General features: G+C 41.0%; 1 protein-coding gene across 10 annotated transcripts in view; it reads right to left on the minus strand.

Annotated features, from left to right (window-relative positions):
* Nucleotides 1-20,536, minus strand: part of LOC139819386 (RNA binding protein fox-1 homolog 2) — a 255,553-nt gene that overhangs the window by 126,213 nt on the left and 108,804 nt on the right. For 2 of the 10 annotated variants that reach the window (XM_071788686.1, XM_071788678.1), the window contains exon 1: nt 14,504-15,244. The exons of 1 other annotated variant lie outside the window; for it this stretch is intronic. In XM_071788686.1, coding sequence (XP_071644787.1) covers nt 14,504-14,515 — 12 coding nt within the window. In that variant the 5' untranslated portion in view covers nt 14,516-15,244. Of the gene's footprint in view, nt 1-14,503; nt 15,247-20,536 lie in introns of those variants that run through there. 7 more of the 10 variants (XM_071788679.1, XM_071788677.1, XM_071788683.1 and 4 more) reach the window with 5 other exon arrangements.

The raw sequence follows: 20,536 nt of genomic DNA on the forward strand, positions 1-20,536 counted from the left end.
ACTTCCCAAATCATATAACATGCTTTAATAACAATTTTGGATAGAATATAATAATGTATTAATGTAATAATTATTTAAAAAAAAGAGAAACATTTTTATTTCTACACAGATCTTGAAGACGGAGTTTCAAGAACGGCTAAGAACATAGAATGTAGAGCATCTCTGCAGAGCCTGAGCACACTAAAGTCCAAAGAAAGCTCCGCTTTGTCCGCGCGAAGTACACTCGAGTGTAAAGATGCACGGCTCGAAAGCTCGGCTTACTGAGAACTTACAAGTTTTCGAAATCGCTTATGTAGAGCGCAGCCGAAAGAAAATCACCATCGGCAAGAGCTCGAGACTCGTACTCGTAAGTCGCGAGTAAATAATACTTCGGAGGAAAAAAAAAGAAGGTAAACGCGCGTATCGCGAAAGATCGTCGTAGCCGATCATCTAAATTCGCGGAAGGGAAAGGATGTAAAGGCTGGAACGACGGATGATCCTGCGGGAGGCAGAAGGGAGTGATGTGCGCGTCGCGACGGAGGAGGCTGCAGCGTGCGTGGGCGGTAACGACGTAGGCGACGGGGGTTGCCAGGGACGGTGGGGTGAACTACATGGGTGAGCCCCCAGAAGCGGGGTCCCCCCGCCGGATGACTTAAAGAGACGCTGCGACTATCCCGGACCGATCGATATCCGCAGCAGCCGCCAGCCGCGACTATACGACACGCCGCCGCCGCCGCGCCGTCAACGCGGACTTTCCCGGACTTTCCTTTCACAGATCGGAAGAATTGGGCGTTATTCAAATCAATCTTTATTGTTCGCACAGAATTTATTATTCTCATCGTTTATGCGTTTATTATTCGCGTTGATTACGTTGCTTGTTTCTTATTTTATTCGCCAACGACGATATTGGCGGTTTCGGACGGGCATGTGTCCATTTTATCTTTCACTCTTGCTTTTCACGGAAAGAAAAACATACAGAATCTTATTTTTACATCACATTTCTTTCTAAATCATTCAAATAAAAATTTTAATCGGATAATTAGCGATACATCTTAATTTTATCTAAATTGTTTCTCTTATTTGCGAATAAGACTTTACTCTGCATTCGTTATTTGTTAAAATAGAAAAGTTCCTAATGTCGAGATCGCTTTAAGATACTTGAGTTGAGTAGAGAGAAGATAGAATCGGTCTATACAAACAAGGGGCTTCTTTCGATCAGATAGGAATGATGTTGCAACTTTCCAAAGATGAAACGAAAATTTTCAAGTCTTTATGCTTGGTAATCGCGTTTTCTTCAAAAGATTATTTCTTCTTTGAAAGATATTATCATGATGATGGGCAGACAAACAGCAACTGACTTATCTCATGCATGAAATTATGAATGTAATAATAATTCCTTTATTTCTTCAAAAATGTACTATAGTTTTCTAATATAGAAAACTCGCAAAATACGAAAATATACTTTAAAATAAACGGAATAAGTGCAATTACTAATTAATATTAATAACTTTTCGTGAATTTTATAAAGATATACATTCTTTTAACATGCTGAAATGTACTTCAGCGTGTATTTAAGAAATTAATCTCAAACTTATCGACTTTCTGTCATCTTTGTTAACTTTTGACATTATCAAAGTAACTTCTGATATTATCGCAGCTATTAAACATATTATCATATAAAGCTAGAAGAGGAAGTAGAAAAAGAAAACAACAGATATTTAATCTTAAAATCCGCGAAAGATTCGAAGTGAATTAATCATAGAAAAAGATATTCAATAAGCTCTGAGTTCGAAGAGATTTATTTGGAGAGTAGGAACAGGATGAGATTCTTCGAGACGAGTAGGACGAATCATCTCATTCCACCGATTCAAATCTGCGCGAGAAGGAAGAATTTCTATTCAGCCGGACGGGAATTACGTCGCGACGTGCCTCGCAGAAGCGCTTTCTGCAAAAATGAAAATTTAAGGAGCGCTCCTGCGCATTTTATTTCTCGACTGGCGACTCCAGAAAAGCGGACAAAAATACCACTCGCGCGTTTTACGTCTCGCCCTAGAATTAAGGTCGATTGCTCGGGAATAAATGAAAGAAATTTTGATATTGGAACCAAAATGCATTTACTATTCGGAAGGCAAGAATAACGGATTAACGAGCAGCGCTTGACGACATCGCTTGACGCGAAAGGAAAATGAAACTCCGCTGCAATTATTTCGCAGGAAGTGGAAGAGAGTCACGCTAACGGCTTTGTTTCTTCACGTGGAACTGTGTTGTACTAAAATCTAGGTTCCTCTTCGTTTGCAACGTGGAAGTCATCCGACTTAATTGTCATTTAATTGCCCCAAGTCTAAGAATGTTAAGCTTCGTAGTTAATCTTTGAGAAAATTGCGATATACGTATAAAAACATTGATAGCTACTGATATTAAACTGTTCTTTCTGTGTTTTGTTTATCCAAGTTGTCATCATAGAATGCATCTCAAATATCCTCCACTTAAAACAATTAAAATTTACTTTTAATCCTGTTAAAAGTAACATGTTACAACATGTTATTTAAATTAAATTAATCGGGCTTCAATTTTTTGCGATTAAATAAAATATGTGGCGCAAACTGTTCTATAAAAATTTTCTACTCCTCGTTATTGGAATAGGATTCTTGTTTGCTGTACCTACTCATGTAATAAAATTATGCGCTACCTGGCATGGCACCAAGAGCTTTAAAAATTTCACGGTCGTCTTTATACAAAAATCATGCTAGAGTAACACGGTAAGTAGTGAGGGAGAATTTCGGAATTCTGGGAGATCATTTATTCAAGCTCGCAGCTGTCATGAGAAAGCGAGAGGCACTAAACTCCCAACTGGCATCAGTAGCATTTAAATGTTACGACCGGACAAACGCATTCCCGTCGAAATGTAAAATGTGAAACGCGAGCAGAGATGGAAGAGGAGACGAGGGGACGTATGCAACAGTCGAAACGCGAATGCTCTTTGCAGATACGCCGCAAGTTTCGTCCTGCTGTATTCTATTGTGCAACTCACGCAAAACAGTTTCCTGCGCGTGCGTAAAGCGCGAGTTAAACTTAGGTACGACATGCAAACCAAAGAAACTCTACAGGATTTGTCGAGCGATGTCGGACACTGGCGTGCGCGACATGGAAAATCGCGAACAACTGCGTTGGCAGAGCGATTGTGACAGGCTGCATTCTTCGCGGCACTTTCCAATTGAGAGGAAAGCTGGAGTAAACGCGAGTATTATAAATACCTGTCACGGAACCACTGGAGCGTTTCGAAAAAGAAAAAAAAACAAGCGCAGAGCGAATTTTTACAAATTCCGGCAAAACTAGTATGAATTTCGAGCTTTCAAAAGGATCTTCATGAATTTTACGGAAGAGACGGCGACGCAATTCAAAAAACAAAAATTTGTATACTTGCAAATCGCGAGAAATTCGCGTGAAAGAATTTATACAAATGTTCTCAAGATTAACACATGCTATGGATTGTTTAAGTTCTTGTTTATCTTCTTGGAACTGATTTTACGCGTGTTGATATTATTTGCGCAGAATCGTCATTCATCATGACTTTTTAAGAGTATCAGAAAACGGGGAAGATATGCATGCCCTCGCGGCATGACTGACTGCTTTATGCCACATTACTGAGTATCCACATCGCGAATAATTAATGAGACTGTTGTTCCCAAGCAAAGATCACGAGTGCAATGAAATTATCATAACGCAATGCTTACTGAGTACATGCTTATTGACAATTTAAATCGCCAGTGCAAAGATCGTATTAATGCAAACATTGGCCTGCCTTCTACATCGACGAACATAAAGTCCTGATAAATATATTTTTAATTCGTATAGCAACTCGTGGATAAAGCTGAGAAAAGTTGGAGTATAGCGGGAATATGAATCATCTTGATGATGAAGGTACCATATATAAACGCGTATATAAACAGAGTTGAGAAACAGTGAAAGAATTTTCATAAACGTAGAAAGATGTTACAACAATCTTATAATTTTAATATAAAAAATCGTTTTTTCGTTAATAAAAGATTTTATGTAAACTATTTTAGATTGCGTCTACCTATATACAATGCTGTATAAATCGTGCAGCTTTATTACACATTTATAAATATTACGAGATGACAGAATAAAAAATATTGACCTATGTCAGAAATGAGTTTTACCCGGAGCTCATTTAGCGTTTTATTATAGCCAATTTATCATATCCATCTAGAAGAATGTATAAGTTAAAGCTCGACTCGACCTTTCCCCGAGACGTCTCCAAGCTTTATTTCCTCATGGGAGAAATACGTTGAATTTTTCCAGTCCCTTCGCAGTATATTAAAAAATTCCTGATTTTTCTGCGTCCCTCTTCTACACCTTCCATTATTCATTCCGAATCGAAACGACATTAAGAAATTCCTAATATCGAAAAATACTGCGCTCCTTCCATTCCGGTTCGTTTATTCGTAACAACCACTCGAATACGGATTGATGGCTATTAAAGATCCATCTGTTTCGCACGCCGGAATCGCGGTGAAAACATTATTCAACATATGTTTCAGAAATCGAAATTGTTATTTCGCGCGATGCATTCCGCATAGAAACGACATTAAAAAATTTTTAATATCGACCATACCTTCGATTCGTTTATCCGTGATAGCGAATTGAATACAATTTGATGGTTATCAAAGATCTATTTGTTACATATATTAAATTCCTATCAGAATAGGTATATCGTGGAACATATCTTTAATATCGCGGAGCATACCATATCTTTTGATTCATTTATCCGATAACAATTTAAATATAATTTGACGTTTATCAAAATTCTATTTGTTACATATATTAAATTTCTATCAAAACAGATATATCGTGAAACTGGAAAATATTAAAATATTTAAAGATAAAAATTCAGACATTATATAAAAATCAGTAAGAAGAAAAAATTTACGATATGCATAGAAATTTATGAACGACTTAATACAAAATATGCGTTGTTTCATTAAAAAAAATGGCTACTCAAATATATCTATATGTTTCGAACGGAACGAGAACTACAAAAGACACACTTTGTATAAGTACATAAGTACATTGAAGAAGTACGTATATACATAACTTAAGACGTGCAGCGGCAATATTTACCGAGCCGATTATCGCATTACAGTGGTATTGTAACCGATCGAGACGAATGACTTCGAGTTGAGATAACAAAGTATTGACTAATGGTAAAGAGACGACGGAGATGCAGCGCGCTATAAACGAAGGAGACGGAAGAATTCGAAGCCGTAAGTATCGCGATGCGAAATTTCACTGGAGCGTTGCCAGACGGTTGCAAACTCGGCGTTTTAAGCACCCGAAGGTTCGTAAGAATTTCCCGAGAGTGAAAAAATTCAGCATGGCCCTTAAGGCAAAAGCGAGAGCAAAAGCATCTCACATGCATATACCGAGTGTCCTCTCATGGCACTATGTTCCGCTTTGTTTACAAATTCTCCAACAGATACGAACTAAATTCTCATTTAATAAAATTGGAATCTAAGGATTAATCGCGAAGATATATAACATTAAAAAAGTTAGATATAATTCTAAAACAATATCTCTCAATGTAAAGAATTAAAATTTGATGACTAAATGCTTGAAAATTGCAAACGCATGACAAATTTTGACGGATATTCAATTGCTGACAACAATAAAAATTTAATTCGTTCGTTAATTGCGATGATAAAATAGAATCGCGAGACGATTAACTCGAAATTTATCAAAAAATCAATAAGAAAAAGATATCAAAAATTCTGAATTCTTGACCACCTACGAATACACGAGCACTGTTTATACGTTAAGCAAATAATATCGAATTCAGAAGAAGAAGCAAAGTTCCGCACGAAACGATATTTAAACCACAAATGTACGTGTTCATGCATGTGTAAAATAAAACGGCTCATTATACTCGTTCTTATATACCTATGTATCATGATTCATTTTCTTCAACCAATTTTCAACTGGTGATATTCTACAAAAAGCAGGAATTTAAATCACGATCAATAGACTCGGAATTTCTGTCATTTCATTCTTTCATACTGGTACCAGCAGAAAATCTACGATTTAAATCTTCGAAATAGGAATAATTCGACTGAAACGAACAATCCGCGTTTTTTGAAAATAAAATAACTGACATTACAAAGATGATCTTTCTAAAGAACCTCACAATTAAACGCCCGATTGTCTTGGTAACGATCTAAGTACAATCAAATCAAAAGGTTCAAACATAGCGCCGGTTATATCCAATTATACGCAATAAAGTAGGTTAATAGTTTTCAATTAGTGCAAATGCAACTTTATTATCGATTCTCTGAAGCTCAATCACAAATATAATTCACTGCGATTAATTATACGTTAATTTACTGAAGTTGCAGATTATTCCATTTGAAAATGGATGTCAAATATGAGTGCAATTTAATATCTAAACATTAAAATTAATCTTCATTAAATTGGAATGATTCACGACCGAACTCAATAGATATAATGATTCACGACTGAATTCAACATCTACTCCTGATTACGTCACAGATATTCGATAATAACTCACGATAAATGAGATAAAAGTATGGCAATTGCGTATTTACGTATCTCGAAATTCACTCTACTAATGGCACTTCAATTAGAATGGAACGTTCCGACCCACGAAATATACAACCCTAAATTATCATCGGTAATTTGCAATAAATCGCATGATAAATATGTGGTTTAGCAAATTCCGCATTTTCTCGCTGCTGATAATCTCGGCGAATATCATTAGAAGGAAATCTATCACCAGCGAGGCCAACAACCTCGTTTCCTCTCTCCGATCAGCCTCGACCCTGTATCCGATCCTCGACCGACAGGCTCGCGCTTTAATAAAGTACATTACACCATGGTAAACACGGCGAATGCCAACTTCCCGAAATCTTCGCCACGATGTGTCAAGACAATTTATCTTGACCGCCTGAGTTTCGCCAAGTTTCCAAAGGATAACCGCAAGAAACACGATGTTGAATATGCTATTGCGGTATAAGGTAACAATAAATATACCGGTAACATCCACTATCTTCGAGATAGCGCGACAAAGCTAATTATATGAGAAATAAATAACGCAATACATGACTCGACCTTTAACAAGTTCCTCGAATGCAAAATACTAAATAAGGAATAATAAATTTTTTGAACCGTGCATGTGTGATGTCGTACAAGTAAAAATTTATATTTGCTGTTTTAAATGTTTGTTCAGACACTCTGCAATTCAATTTTGTAATTATTATTTATTACAAAAGAAGAAAGTAAGCTTGGTCCATCAAGTAAATTGATGGATCAAGCTTACTTTCTTGATTCATAAATTAAATCACTCTACTCTGATATTCTTGATAATTAGATACTTATTAAATCTATAATATTCAATTTTTTCAAAAAATTTTTAATTTAAAAGAAATTTTGTCTATGCTGTTAGAAAACATTATTTGTATAAGAAGATGAAAAACATTAAAAATAATGCTGTCTAAATAAATTATTTCAATAATAATTTAAATTACTTTAGTAGAATAAATCAATTTTTATTTCTACGATCAAAAGATAGCATGCCCAGAAAATCAATGATATGTCTGTCATCTAGTATCTAAAACTATAAATATCATACACTAATCCATCCAAATTTAACTTTAGATTTTAGATGTCAAATGTCAAGCTATTTACAACGTCAAAATTCGACCGCCTGAATTGCGAAAATAACAGAACTTCTTCGAATAAAACACTAATCACTAGTGATACAATTTTAGTTCTGCTATATGTGGAATTAATTTCGAATATTTAATATTTGTCAGTTTATGTTTTTCATTATACGCTACGTCGTTAATGATGCAATTTCAGGGTATCTATAGCGGTTAGCGGTCATGGAAACCTGGCAGATTTCCATGACCGCTATACACTTCTTTAGATATATATATATATATATAAAAAAAAAAAAAAAAAAACAGAAAATGTAGTTTTAAGAATTTAACGAAATTCCAGAAAAGTCACAAAATTCCATGACTTTTCCATGACATTATCTGTCCTTTTTTATCTAAAGAAGTGTATAGCGGTCATGGAAATCTTCCAGGTTTCCATGACCGCTAGACACCCTGAATTTTTTTGCAGGTCATAATTTTTTAATTCCGCAAATAAAATAAAAATAAATTCAACAAAGAGAAAAATCTATTCTAAAAAGCTAAAAAACTTGGCAGTAGAATTTAATAAAAATTCCATACTGCGTTTATATTTTCACGTTCTATTAAATAAAATAGCTAACTCAATTTAAATGTCTAGTCAAAGAGCTGCATACACTTTATATTCGTATTTGCAAATTATTTTATTCACAGTAAAATCTAGCATATATAAAAAATGCTTAACTGGCAACTACATTGCCGAAAAAATTCCTTATTATCAATTCATTAATACATTAAAATAGAAAATACATTAAACGATTTAATTCAATGTATGCAGGAAAAAAACTGCATGTCCTGCTAATTACGTACGCGCTTTCAATTTTCTCACGCCGTGCCCACATTTGCAAGTGTTAATTCTCAACGCGCGCATTCGCGCGTGAAAAACAATGGGTGGACATGCAAAAAAGACCTTGACACGTATTTATCGCAGGGTTAACGATGCTAAAACATAGCTTTAGCCTAAAGTGAAACTTCCTTTCATTTTATACGCGCGCAAACGTTTTCTCCAACGATCATAATATTACATCATCAACAACGGATATGGTGACTTCTGGACCTAGTGAATTCCACTTACTCAAATAACGGTTAAAAACTGCGCATTGACTGCACGAGAGGAACTATATAATAAGAAATGGCTATATCTCTATTGTGCGCGATAGAATTTATTCACGTTCGCTCGAAGCGAAGAGATCTCGACTTAATATTACGGGAATATTTGTAGCTTAAAAAAAAACAGGTGAATACTAATGGAATATTATTTATGCTGGACACGAATCAAAATATGTATGACGCAGATAACAAATATAACGACGTTGCGCGCTTATAATAATTCATAAAACACAAGTTACAGAATTTTTGGGTGTCATCCATATTTGCGACCGATATTTTGAGGTTTTGTTACAATAATGCACGTTTGCAACATCAGCGCGATACAATTTTCACGGTCAAATCATTAGACTCGAACAGATTCTTGTAATAAATTCTAATGCTAATATTGCTTAATGAAAAATCCTATCAACACTTATTAGCTTGAAGTAGGAAGTGCATTTTTTATTTGCAAAGAGGTTGAGAACTCTTGTCCTCAATGTCATCTTGCGAGCAAAAATTAACCGCCATTAGCAAGTTCTTACGTGTGCATCACGAAACTTCAATCATACAAAAATACTTGAAGCGAATCAAGTAATGTATCCTGAGAAAAATATTTCGGTATAAAACATTTTCGATCAATACAAAAGAAAAGATGCTAATAGCACGGATAATTGTAAGGTACACTTTATTCTTGCAATGACTCCGTTTTATGTTACGCAACTCGTTGAAAAGAAAAAATATATAAAAATAGTTTGTTACATTTTAAAGTTCAAAAAAGTTTCAAGAGTTTTCGCACGCGACACTCGATGTAAGATGTTTCGCGTACTATCGCGGATTAAACATGCTTGATTTGAAGCAAAAGCGTGTTCGCAAATAGTACGAAAGTAAAAGTAGCGAAAGTAAAAAAAGGACGTTAACACTAAACACAAGCAAGAATAAGAGTCTTCCAAGGCAAATTCAAATATTGAAAAAAAAACGAAACAAAATTAAAAATTAATGAAATTAAGAGTTTTCACTATATTATGCAAATGTACGAAATGCTCATAAAATATATATATGTATATTATAAAAAGTTATAAAAGTCACACACATAAAACATGTGTTCAATTTTAACAATCGCGAAAGAGCAAGTTCACCTCTCCCTTTCTACTTTTCTTCAACTCTGCAGTAAAGAGAACTCCTTTCGAAAGTCGATCGCTACGATCGCGCGGTGCAAAAACAAAAAAATTAAGCAGAGACGCGGGTAAAGTACGTCACGCGTTTCACACGTGTCACGCAAGCGAATATCGAGCGAATACAAGATGCGCGGTTAGCCGAGAGAAAGAGATGCTCTTCTAACGTGTGAGGCACGCACTGAGAATATCATTGACAACACGACATTGGCGCCGCAAAACACGTAGATAGTAAAAAAAAAAAAAGGAAAAAGCTCTTATCTACTTTCAAAATAAGAGTAAATTGAAGCGATAATGTTACGAACATGTAAATGTACTGTCTTTTACAAAGACTATTATATGCAAGAAGTTCCAAGTTATTATCATCGCGATAAACTCAAAACGTTCAAACTTAATTAATAATACATTGAACGATATTACACGATACTCGCAAAAAAGGCGATTTTATGATCGTGCATATTTAGCATTATAAGTGCAGAGCTATTGTTTCAAAAAATAGCTTCGTCGTATATAACTTGTATTTTTCTCTCTGCAAAAAGGCAATGCATAGAAAATATTGCCGCTTTGTAAAGAAATATCCCTTTGAATCTCGTAGATGCTTTTGTAAGGAGCAGGTTAAACGAAGAAAGGTTAAACGAAGATGCCGTTCAAAGTAAAGTATCGGTAGATTGGCTCGAAATAACTAGATCTGACCTACATCCTGAAATATGCATTAACAAAAAAAAAAAAAGACAACTACTACGCGAAACGGAAACATCGCACGAGGGGAATATACGCGACAATTCCAATGCGAGGCATATATATCTCTCTCGCAAAAAACTGCACGTCGGCATACACGGAAGCAATACAGTGAGTCGTATGAAAATTGATCAAACGTGGAGCATCACCGACACAAAAGCTAACATTTCGAACATGCTATATCGGGGAACAATTGACACTTGACCCACAAATCAATTTTTCAGTCAATAACAGCGCTAGCACGTTAGAACCGTGTCGTCTATCCACAATATATCGGTATTGAGTCATGTATCACCTAATATTAACTTGCTCATCGTTGTCCGCGTGAAACACATAACGTTAAATTCGATTTTTTTAAATATAACATCAATGCTAGTCAAACTGCTATAATAAAGACTAATCTTTTAATTTACAAAGTATTGTCATTTAGATATTAGAAATCGACTCAATATATTTCCTGTATTTAGCATGCAATAATATGATATATCTCAACACATTTCTATAAATTTATCGATCGCAAACTCGCGTTTTTCGGGACGGAATATAAGATGTGAAAATTTACTTGTCTTTGCAAGTACACATCGACAAATGATAGTCAGTTTAATAGTAAAGTCAATACAGAATCTGCTATATATTTATCTCCGCGATAATATGTTGACTTTATGCCGGTTTAGCAATGTAGACAATTTCAATCGAATTACTTCCAAGTCGGTCGTAAATCGTCGGGGACAAGTCGAGTGATCAATTGATCGATTTCTTGGCGTGCCACCTGATTCGCGGCTGAGCAAAAACGTCAACCTGTACTTGTGCAAAAAAAGCGAGATATGACTACTCGGCTACGCTGCGTGACGCAACAAGGCGTCGTAAGAAAGCACTGTTCCAACAACACGCGCCGCACGCCGCAGGAACGCGCGTAAGAAAAACACGTGCTCGGCTCCGTTGGCCTGTGTGACGAAATAGAAAGGCGCTGCTGCGCGGAAGAGCGGCGAGATACAACATACTACTCCCTGCTCCGAATTACTTCGCGACGACTCAAGGTGCAACACGCGCGAGATTTATTGCAGCCAACCCAACCGACTGGGCGCGCAACCAGCGGCTTTGTCGCGCGAGGAGAATTATTTCACTCGCACGGAGAGGGCAAAAAGTGGAAAAAAGAGGAGAGAAATTATATGTCAGCACTTTTTGCGTGTTTTTAATAAAAATATGCTAAATCGTTTTCATGCGGCGAGAGCGCGGTGCGCGGTATAAATCCAAGTCGCTTGGAAAACGTGATATTAAAGGCGAAGTAAAGGAAACGAGTAGGACGGAAGTGTTTATTATTGTCGTTTCGCGAAACGTAAGTATTCCACCGCCGCGTGACCTGATTTATCTTTCCGCGATCGCAAGAAAATTCGCGGGTTCGCGAGGAATCGAGTCCCTTACGTGCGGTGTCGATCGTCGCCGCGCGACATTGCGTTTTCCAAACGCATCGACCGTTTAATGAGGCTCGATGCATGAGAAACGATCGATACCGCACCCGTTTCCTCGATTCCTCGGTCTCCCGGGTTAACTCTAGGTTGGACGACTCAAACCTTCAGCTTCGGGCGGTCCTTCCAATGAAACTAACGACGGATTCACAGCCGAAACGATGTACACGGCCTGCCGAGGACGAAAGAAAAAGGTCAGCTTCATTGTGAGCGAAATTCAATCCTCCACCGGTGACTGTGCGTACAAAAGAGGGGGAACCCGGGGGACCCTGCCCTGCCTTTCGAGCGAGCGCGGGGACCGTGCCGCCGCCGGCTTCGGTCCGGAAAAGCCGGTATTCCACTCCGTTTTGGAGCGTCTACCTGCGCTCGGGTATACGAAACGCATATACAAAAATAACGCGCGCGCAGCCGAAGCCCGGCGAACAAAAGCGACTCACTCCACACGTGCTCGTTTCACGTTACCTCGCTCGAACAAAAATGTCAGACGCCTGTGGTTTCACGTTATTTTAAATATATCGATAACGGAGATACGTTGAAAATTGTGGAAATTTTTGCTGGCGGTATGCCGGAAGGGAAAGCGGAATTAGTCCGCTTATTCGATTTTTTTTATACAAACCGCATATTTCTCTCGTTTGTATATCGATCTACATATGTATTTGTAAAAAAAAAAGTATATTAAATTCTAGACATCAGTGAATGAGTGTCTCATACTTATTACTTTCTTGTTCTCTTTTCATTAGAAAAATAAAACTTGCTCTATTTGTTCTATGATTCTATCCTATTATCATCGATCAGCCATTATACATTACTCGTTAAATTCGTATCGCGTCTTGGAGTACGGCCAATAATTTCCCATCAATTTATCTACTCTATTTCACAAATCCTGGGGAATATACGCCAATTTATATCGCAACAAAGCATGACACTGCAATATCCCAATGATACAAATGCTCAACAATTATTTTACGCTAAAATAAATAAAGAGAAATAAGATGACGCCAGAGCCGTCATTAACACAACGTCGAGAAACATTCCAGCGTTATCGTTAACCCCGGGGACTATTTTAGAACGTTGTTTACCAGGGTTTAATTTACCGCGTGCACGACGACTAGCGGCGAGACGCGACGTGGCTATTTTACTTTCACTCGGCCGACGCGACGTAAACGCGTCGCATCGGGCACTGGGCAGCTGCATTTCTCTCGCCGTTAAATAAATCGAAGAGGATCTCCGCGTTCGTCTCTCGCTAAAACGAGGCTCGCCATCGCTCCGAAAACGAGCTATAGCAGCCCGACTCTCTTTCTCTTTCTCGGCGTCTCGCTCTTTCCCACGCTCCCTCGTCCTTTCCCTTTCTCTTTCTCCCTCTCTTTCCCGCCGTCCATCTCTCGCTTTCGCGTTCGCGCTTCCGCGGGCGCGGGGAGGCGAACGTAACCTACAACACTGTAATCCCGGCCACGGAACAAAGATTCACCGGCGCGCCGTGGCCGGGAGGACAGCGGACGCCAGCGACGCTCAAGGACATTCACCGTCGGTCGGGCTCTCTCGACGCTCACGCGATTTCATGCGTCTCGTTCGTGCGCTGCGTTGCGTTGCGTTGGCGCGACGAGGAGGCAGCGAGGATCGAAGCGGGAATGAGAATGAGAGAGAGAGAGAGAGGGAAAAAGGAAAAGGACGCGAAGGCAACTACTCCGGCAGGACAGACACGAGCGTCGGATCGATGAGAGTTGCGCGCCGCGCCGCGCCATCCGTCTCGTGGCGATTGGAAAAAAGCCACGTGTCAAAATTACGAAAGAAATTCGAGCGCGCTTCTACGCGAGGGAAGAAAATAAAAAAAAAATATTGTCTATTTCTCGTCACGTGAGGCGAGAGGAGGAGCCGCGACGACGAGTCGTCGCACCGCGTGAAACCTGACGCGTGGATGCGATCGGATTCGTCCGTTGCCGAAAAACGCGCGCTGATCTTCGACGAAGCTCCGAGCGAGACCGGAAGCGGAGATGAAGCGGCGCGGATGCGAGGAACGTCCGTTCTTCCCGCCATCTCCGCCCGGTCGTCTCGGCGCGTCGAAGCCGCGACGCGAGTGAACGCGCGCCGACGGGAAGCGTGGTCCGCCGATCCGGCGCCTTCTATCGAACCGACGACGCCTTCGCGTCGGAGGTCGGAGCGCGCCTCGTGCGAACGCGACGGGGGAAAGTGGGCACGCAGCCGTTGATTTATTTAAGAGCGCCCGCGGCCGCCGCGGAGCGGAGCGGAGCGGAGAGGACGACGCGACGCCTCTCCCCGCTTTTGTCGCGTGATTAATAACGGTTTACGCCGTTTACGGTGAAGAAACACTTACAGGGTAGTACATCCCTTGCGGAGGAAGGAAAAACGCCCCAGAGCCCCACAGCTTGAGGCCGTTTTGCTCCACCGTTGTGCAAGAAAACAAATCCGTCGCTCCGCACCACCGCCTCCCCCCCCTTCAACACCTCCACCGTATCCTCCTCTCTTCCTTCTTCTACACCGACGCCGCCTCCTCCTCTCCTTTTGTTCCTGGCACTCCTATCTCTCTCAGTTGGACACACTACGCGTCGCTCGGCAGCACGTCTCTCCGCCGCGCGCGACACGATGTTAATAAAGCACAAACGGAAACCAACCGACGACCGGACGACGTACCGTCCACCTTGCTCGGCTACCGCACTCGGCCACACTCAGCGCGAACGACGAAAACACACGCGAGAGCATACGCGCGCGCGCGCGCGCACACAAGTCGGGGCCCACGCACCGGATTAGCGCACGTTCGAGAGACGACGGTGGCGGCGGCGATGACGACGACGACAACGACAACGACGACGAGCGACGGCGGCGGGGCTCTGTGTTGCCGGGAATCGGAGCGCGTAACACCGTGCCGGAACGCTCGTTCGACTGTTCTCTTTCACCCTCCTGTCGCGCGTTCGTTGTTCCAGTCCTCCCCTCGGTCAGTCCGCTCTCGCGATCGCCCCGTATTTCCTCTCCTTTTGTCTGCCTCGCCGTTCTCACGATTCTGACTCCACGACCGCCACCGTACGTGGTCCCGCTGTGACTAACAACGATCCCGCTATCAACCGGCGCCATTGACCACTAGCGCCGCCGCCGCCGCCGCCGCCGCCGCCAGCGCCGCCCCGCGGTCGCCCACGCGCACCACTGCCATCGCTGCGAGAATCGAACGCTCGATCGGAGCGCATGTGTTGTGCCGTCCCGCGCGGTTAATTAAAGCCGTTTCGGCAAATGTTATCTTTACTTACGCCTTATTTACATACGCGCGTGCACATATGTATATATCGTAATACAGTAATCGTTCGCGGAGAAGGCGGCACCGCGAATATTGCCTGGAATGTTAAAAGCATGCTCTGCGCCACATCTGAAATAATCTATATATTTATATATGAATTTCTCAATTTTTAACCAATAAATAAACTAATTTGAAAGATAACACCAATTATTTCAGAAATGCCTTCCCCCTCGTGTAATTGACGTCTCATTCGGATACGCTTTCGTATTTATTTCATATCTTTATGTAATTACAAGTATTTTGTAATTATATAATTTTGTTAATTTGCTCAATACTTTTTTTACGTCAAACGAGGATGTTTAAATCTCTTCTTTTAGCGCATAAGCGCGCGCGGAATAAATTTTAAACGATCTAAGCGAGTCACGAATTCTCAGACCGCGTCGCATCTCAAACCGCGCTCTTCGAGAAGATACTCGAGAGAGAGAAGTGCAAAGATGCTCATCGAGAGAACGATAATCGATTCCTCGTTTACTTTCATTCCCCAGAAACGTGCTCGAAGCCAGGCAATTACACACGATTGCGGAATCGTTCACCGCTCGTTACTTCGCGCAATCGTCTTCTCGCGCCCGCGCGTCGCGTGCTCATTATTGCTTTAATGCCGCTCGTAAACGGCACTTTTTTTTCTCCTGGATCTTTCTCCCGATAAGCGCGCGATGTGCCCTTTTTCATTCACCCGCGATCTTAATCCACGTGCTCTCTCTCGATCGCTTCGACGTGAGAATAAGCCGCGTCGGTTCCGTATAATCCGTGTTTCATTCGCGCGAGTACGTACCCGCGCCTTAACAAAACTTCTCGTATAATCCCCGTGGATTATCCATCTAATGGACTCGAAATTTTACCAACTCCTGGCGGTTTGAACTTCGTCGAATGAAATATACTTAGCGCTCCTCCAACATCACAAGTCCATCAAAGGTAATTCATTACACACATCCGACGTATCGCTTCATATATCTCACACGATATATCTCTCTAAAAATAATTTCACAGAAGTAATTTTCAAATTGTTTCTGATCGACTCTACGCGTGTTTAAGTATTAATAAAAAATTTAAATATTCTCATGTTGACGCAAAAAGTTGAGGAAAATTAACGAAATTATACGTGTGTATATATACAAGCTACTATTTGGCGGGTTTTTTTATATTTTCTGTGGAGGATTTCAAAAAATCACAATGGTCTTCTTTCTTCACATAATAAATCATGTTACAAGCAATACTAAAAAGGATATGGGAATGTATCATATTTGATCAAGAACTATTAACTTGAGGTAGGCTTGGTGTACGTGCTACGAGTTTCCGAGTGATAAGTTATCGATCGTGGTCTGTAATTATGACGCTGGTGCTGGTAAGCCCGGGTTACACCGTCGTCTAGAGGCGGCAGACTATTATTTCAGTCTGCCTCGTCGCGCGTTCGTCGCGTTCGTCCGGTTCAATAAAGTCAACCAGGGTGCTCGGAAGTTCGTGCCGGTGAAATCGACTGACGAAAGCGCGTGGAAAAGTTCGGTGGAGGAGCTGCCGGAAGCGCGGGAGACAATGAAATCCCGACAATTTATACCCCTGGAATTTGGCCAGGGACTGTCCATTTCCGCCCCCGTGCTCGCGCGCTCGCGCGTTTGTCCACCCCGGCGCGCGGCGCGCGGAGACGGAGAGACGAAAAACGTTAAACGCGCGATACCGCGATGTTCCCGTAGTGTCGCTGGTAATTACAATTTATAACCGCTGGACGCGAGACACGCGATTTTTTTCTCGTTGATATACACCGCGACGTATATTCATTATTAACGACGTAAATCCCCCGCGGATTTGGAATTTCGCGATAGCAATGAATAGATGCGCCGAGATGTCGAGTCCGCGATTTAAGTTTACGGTTCGTTATAATTTATCGCGATGAATCGATCGCCACACGCCCTCTCGTTATTCCACATCGCGTTTACCCCTTCCGATATATAACGAGCGATGACAGAGAGATATACAAAGGGTAAATGTTATATATTGCGAACGGCCGGGCGGTTACATGTATATGCAAAAAGTAGGAAGTATTTCGCCTCTTATGGATCGCATCGCGTATGTATAGCCAGAGCTATATATACCGACAATCAACCTGCGAGACGACCCACAGGGGACGCGAACCCCTCTTCGAATCACCATAGAAACCAAGAGATGGGACGAGAGGGTGCAAAAGCTATAGTGCTTAGAATAACGCGGACGCGCACGGCCTCCAGATGGAAAGGGATTTTCGCTGCACTGTCAGTGGCGTGATCGAGCTAGTGGAGATATAAAGATATCCTTATCTATACAGAGGATATATGCACACGACGCACTTACTATCGATGACCATAAAACGTATTGTGTGATATTGAAGGAAATATCAAATGCATACGATTCTCCGCAACGGTGAACGCTGGAGTACGTTTTCTCGGGAAAGAGATAAAAACCATTAGTAGAAATTTATAAACGCCAAAAACGAGAACGAAGTCTACTTAAAATCCAATTGTGAATTTTTCGTGAATTTGTTCTTATTTTAAATAATTTTGTATAACTCTTATATATTTGTAAGAGATTTTAGAAGGCATCATAAACAAAAGAACTATATATGCAATTTGTCTTTAAGCCTATTAACAAATTATTCCGATTATACTATTATTTATACTTACTACTTCAACAAATATTAATTTTGTCATATAAGCAAGTATCATAATATAAGAATTAGATAGAAGATAAAGATATTTAAAAATTTTTCTTAATGCTTATAATTTGCGATCGCCAATTTCAAAGCGATCCTTTTCTCAATATGAACATATACGATTACGCTTTTTGCGCCGACTTCTCCGTAAGACAGTGCGCGATATCAAACTGGGCGTTGTAAATTCGCGGCCTATCTCATTTTCTCTCCCACGGACCTGGCTGTTGCTGCTGCTGCTGCAGTTTCAAGTGCACTCGGGGTGGCCGCGCGCGCGCGCATATTTTTAGAACCCTCACGCGTGGACGTGCGTTGCAGCTGGAGCGCACATGCGCGCATATCCGACGAACGACGACGCCATTCAGAGTCCTGGTATGCCAGTACCCCGCAGCTTGCACGGTCCTGATACTATAAATGTTTTACGTTCGACCTCACGGACGCCGCGGGCCAAACGGGTAATCCTAAGGGAGAAGGATAAGGGCGAGCGGAGAGAGGAAGCAGAGAGAGAAAGAAAGAGAGAGAGGGTGGGAGGGAGGGAGAGATCGAGGAGGATAAATTTATCGGATCTCGGATGGGAACAAAGTATCGCGCGCACATGAGGCATATAAATATACGGGCCGAGGAATCTACGCACGCTCGTTGTATCGGGGAAAGAACGCAACATTAGAGTCGACGGAGATAATTATTTGCGCCATAATAATACGGGCGAAACAATACTCCTGATGATTAACATGGAAATTCTCCCGGCAACGCCGCGCCGTCGCGAGCCGCAATGAAATCACGAATAAATTTAATAATTAAGTATTAAATGATGCTACATCTAGACAATCTAATGAATATTTGATTAACGGCCCGGCTAGCTCGGGGCTTACGAGTATGTCAGCGGTGTATTATTATTGTCACCCAGTGTATTATTTGTGTTAACTGCTAAGGACAATTTTACTTCCGTTCGATGAACATTGGTCATGCAGGTAGATCTCCCGCATTAAATTATTTATTTATAATACTAGGTCATACAAAATATGCATACACGTCTGTGGTAGCTAAATAATTCGCTATTAATAACGCACTCCCTTAATTGAATTGAAATTCAAAGTAACGTTGGCAAGAAAAATGCATCGGCCAGGATTACCGAAGTCAAGTGTGATAAGCTATGCAAAATTACCATGGAAATAAATCGTTCTAAAAAAAAGAGCAAAAAAGACCGATGTGGCACATCGCGGGAAGATCACATGAGCTATTTCTGTCGGAAAAATTCAGGTTACGTCTCTTATATTCGACCTGACTATAAAATATTTCCCTAGAAAGAGGAGACGACGGGAGTTCGCCGCATAGCGACCGTTGTACCGCGATGACATCTCGGTTTATAGGTCGCCTTCGATTTTCCGAATCCCTTCCCCCTTTTTTTACGATGCCCCGGAGGCCCTGCCGCAGATCCCGCAGGCGACGAAAAGGAACGGAGGAGGTGCATTCTATATATAAGCTGCCAACGACAGGAGGATAACGCGGAGAGATCTGTTCGAAGGTAAAAAAGCACGATGAATCGCTTGTCGCTCAGAGCGCGGGATTTCGCGCGGATCGCTCCGAACGAAGCGTTCCGATTTAGCCTCTCTATATCCCTTAATACCATCGGAGGACTGTTCCTTAAGTATCGATATCACAGACGCCGCTCTAATGGAGGAAAATAAGAGAACGTTCCCGCCGTCTAGCAAGAAAAGATGCTGTTCCACTTGCGTTCAGTTGACTAGATTAGCCAATAAAGTAAAAAAGAATCGCGCCTATAATCAAATAAATAAAAATGAATATTTTTGCATCAACGAAAGACTTAGCGAACTTTAAAAAGATATTTTCGAAGAAGCTTGGAGATAATAAAGAGACAAATTGCGGCTGATACTTGGGCGAGCGAGCGGCAGATCTGTATTACTAGATATTACGATCATTATTGTCCCAAGGATTGACATTAACATCGTGTACCTCTCGTGAAACTGCCTACACTCGACAAGAGAGAGAATCTCGAAGTGGCGTTTCCATGACGACTACGAGAGCGAGTGGCACTGAGAACCCACTTAGTGAGCATAGTGATTCATCGCTAACGTCGCAATAATCTCGCTTGACATGTGGAAAGCAGATTCAAAAACATTGTTCCATTTACGAGTGCGGTGGGAACTAAAAAAAACAAAAGTTCAATTTCACGTCAGTTATCGTCGCGAAATTTAATTTCCCACGCTGAAGAAAATCTCCGTGCGATACAATCGAAGCGTATTACACAACGTGGAAGTGACATTTATCATATATTGGGAGATAAACAAGTTCAAAGCTTCTATAATGAGAAATGTCACTGCCGTATTGCGTAACATGATTCAACCGATGCCACCGCGCTCTGT

Source organism: Temnothorax longispinosus, chromosome 9, assembly GCF_030848805.1.
Source record: "Temnothorax longispinosus isolate EJ_2023e chromosome 9, Tlon_JGU_v1, whole genome shotgun sequence".
In the NCBI taxonomy this organism is placed as follows: domain Eukaryota; kingdom Metazoa; phylum Arthropoda; class Insecta; order Hymenoptera; family Formicidae; genus Temnothorax; species Temnothorax longispinosus.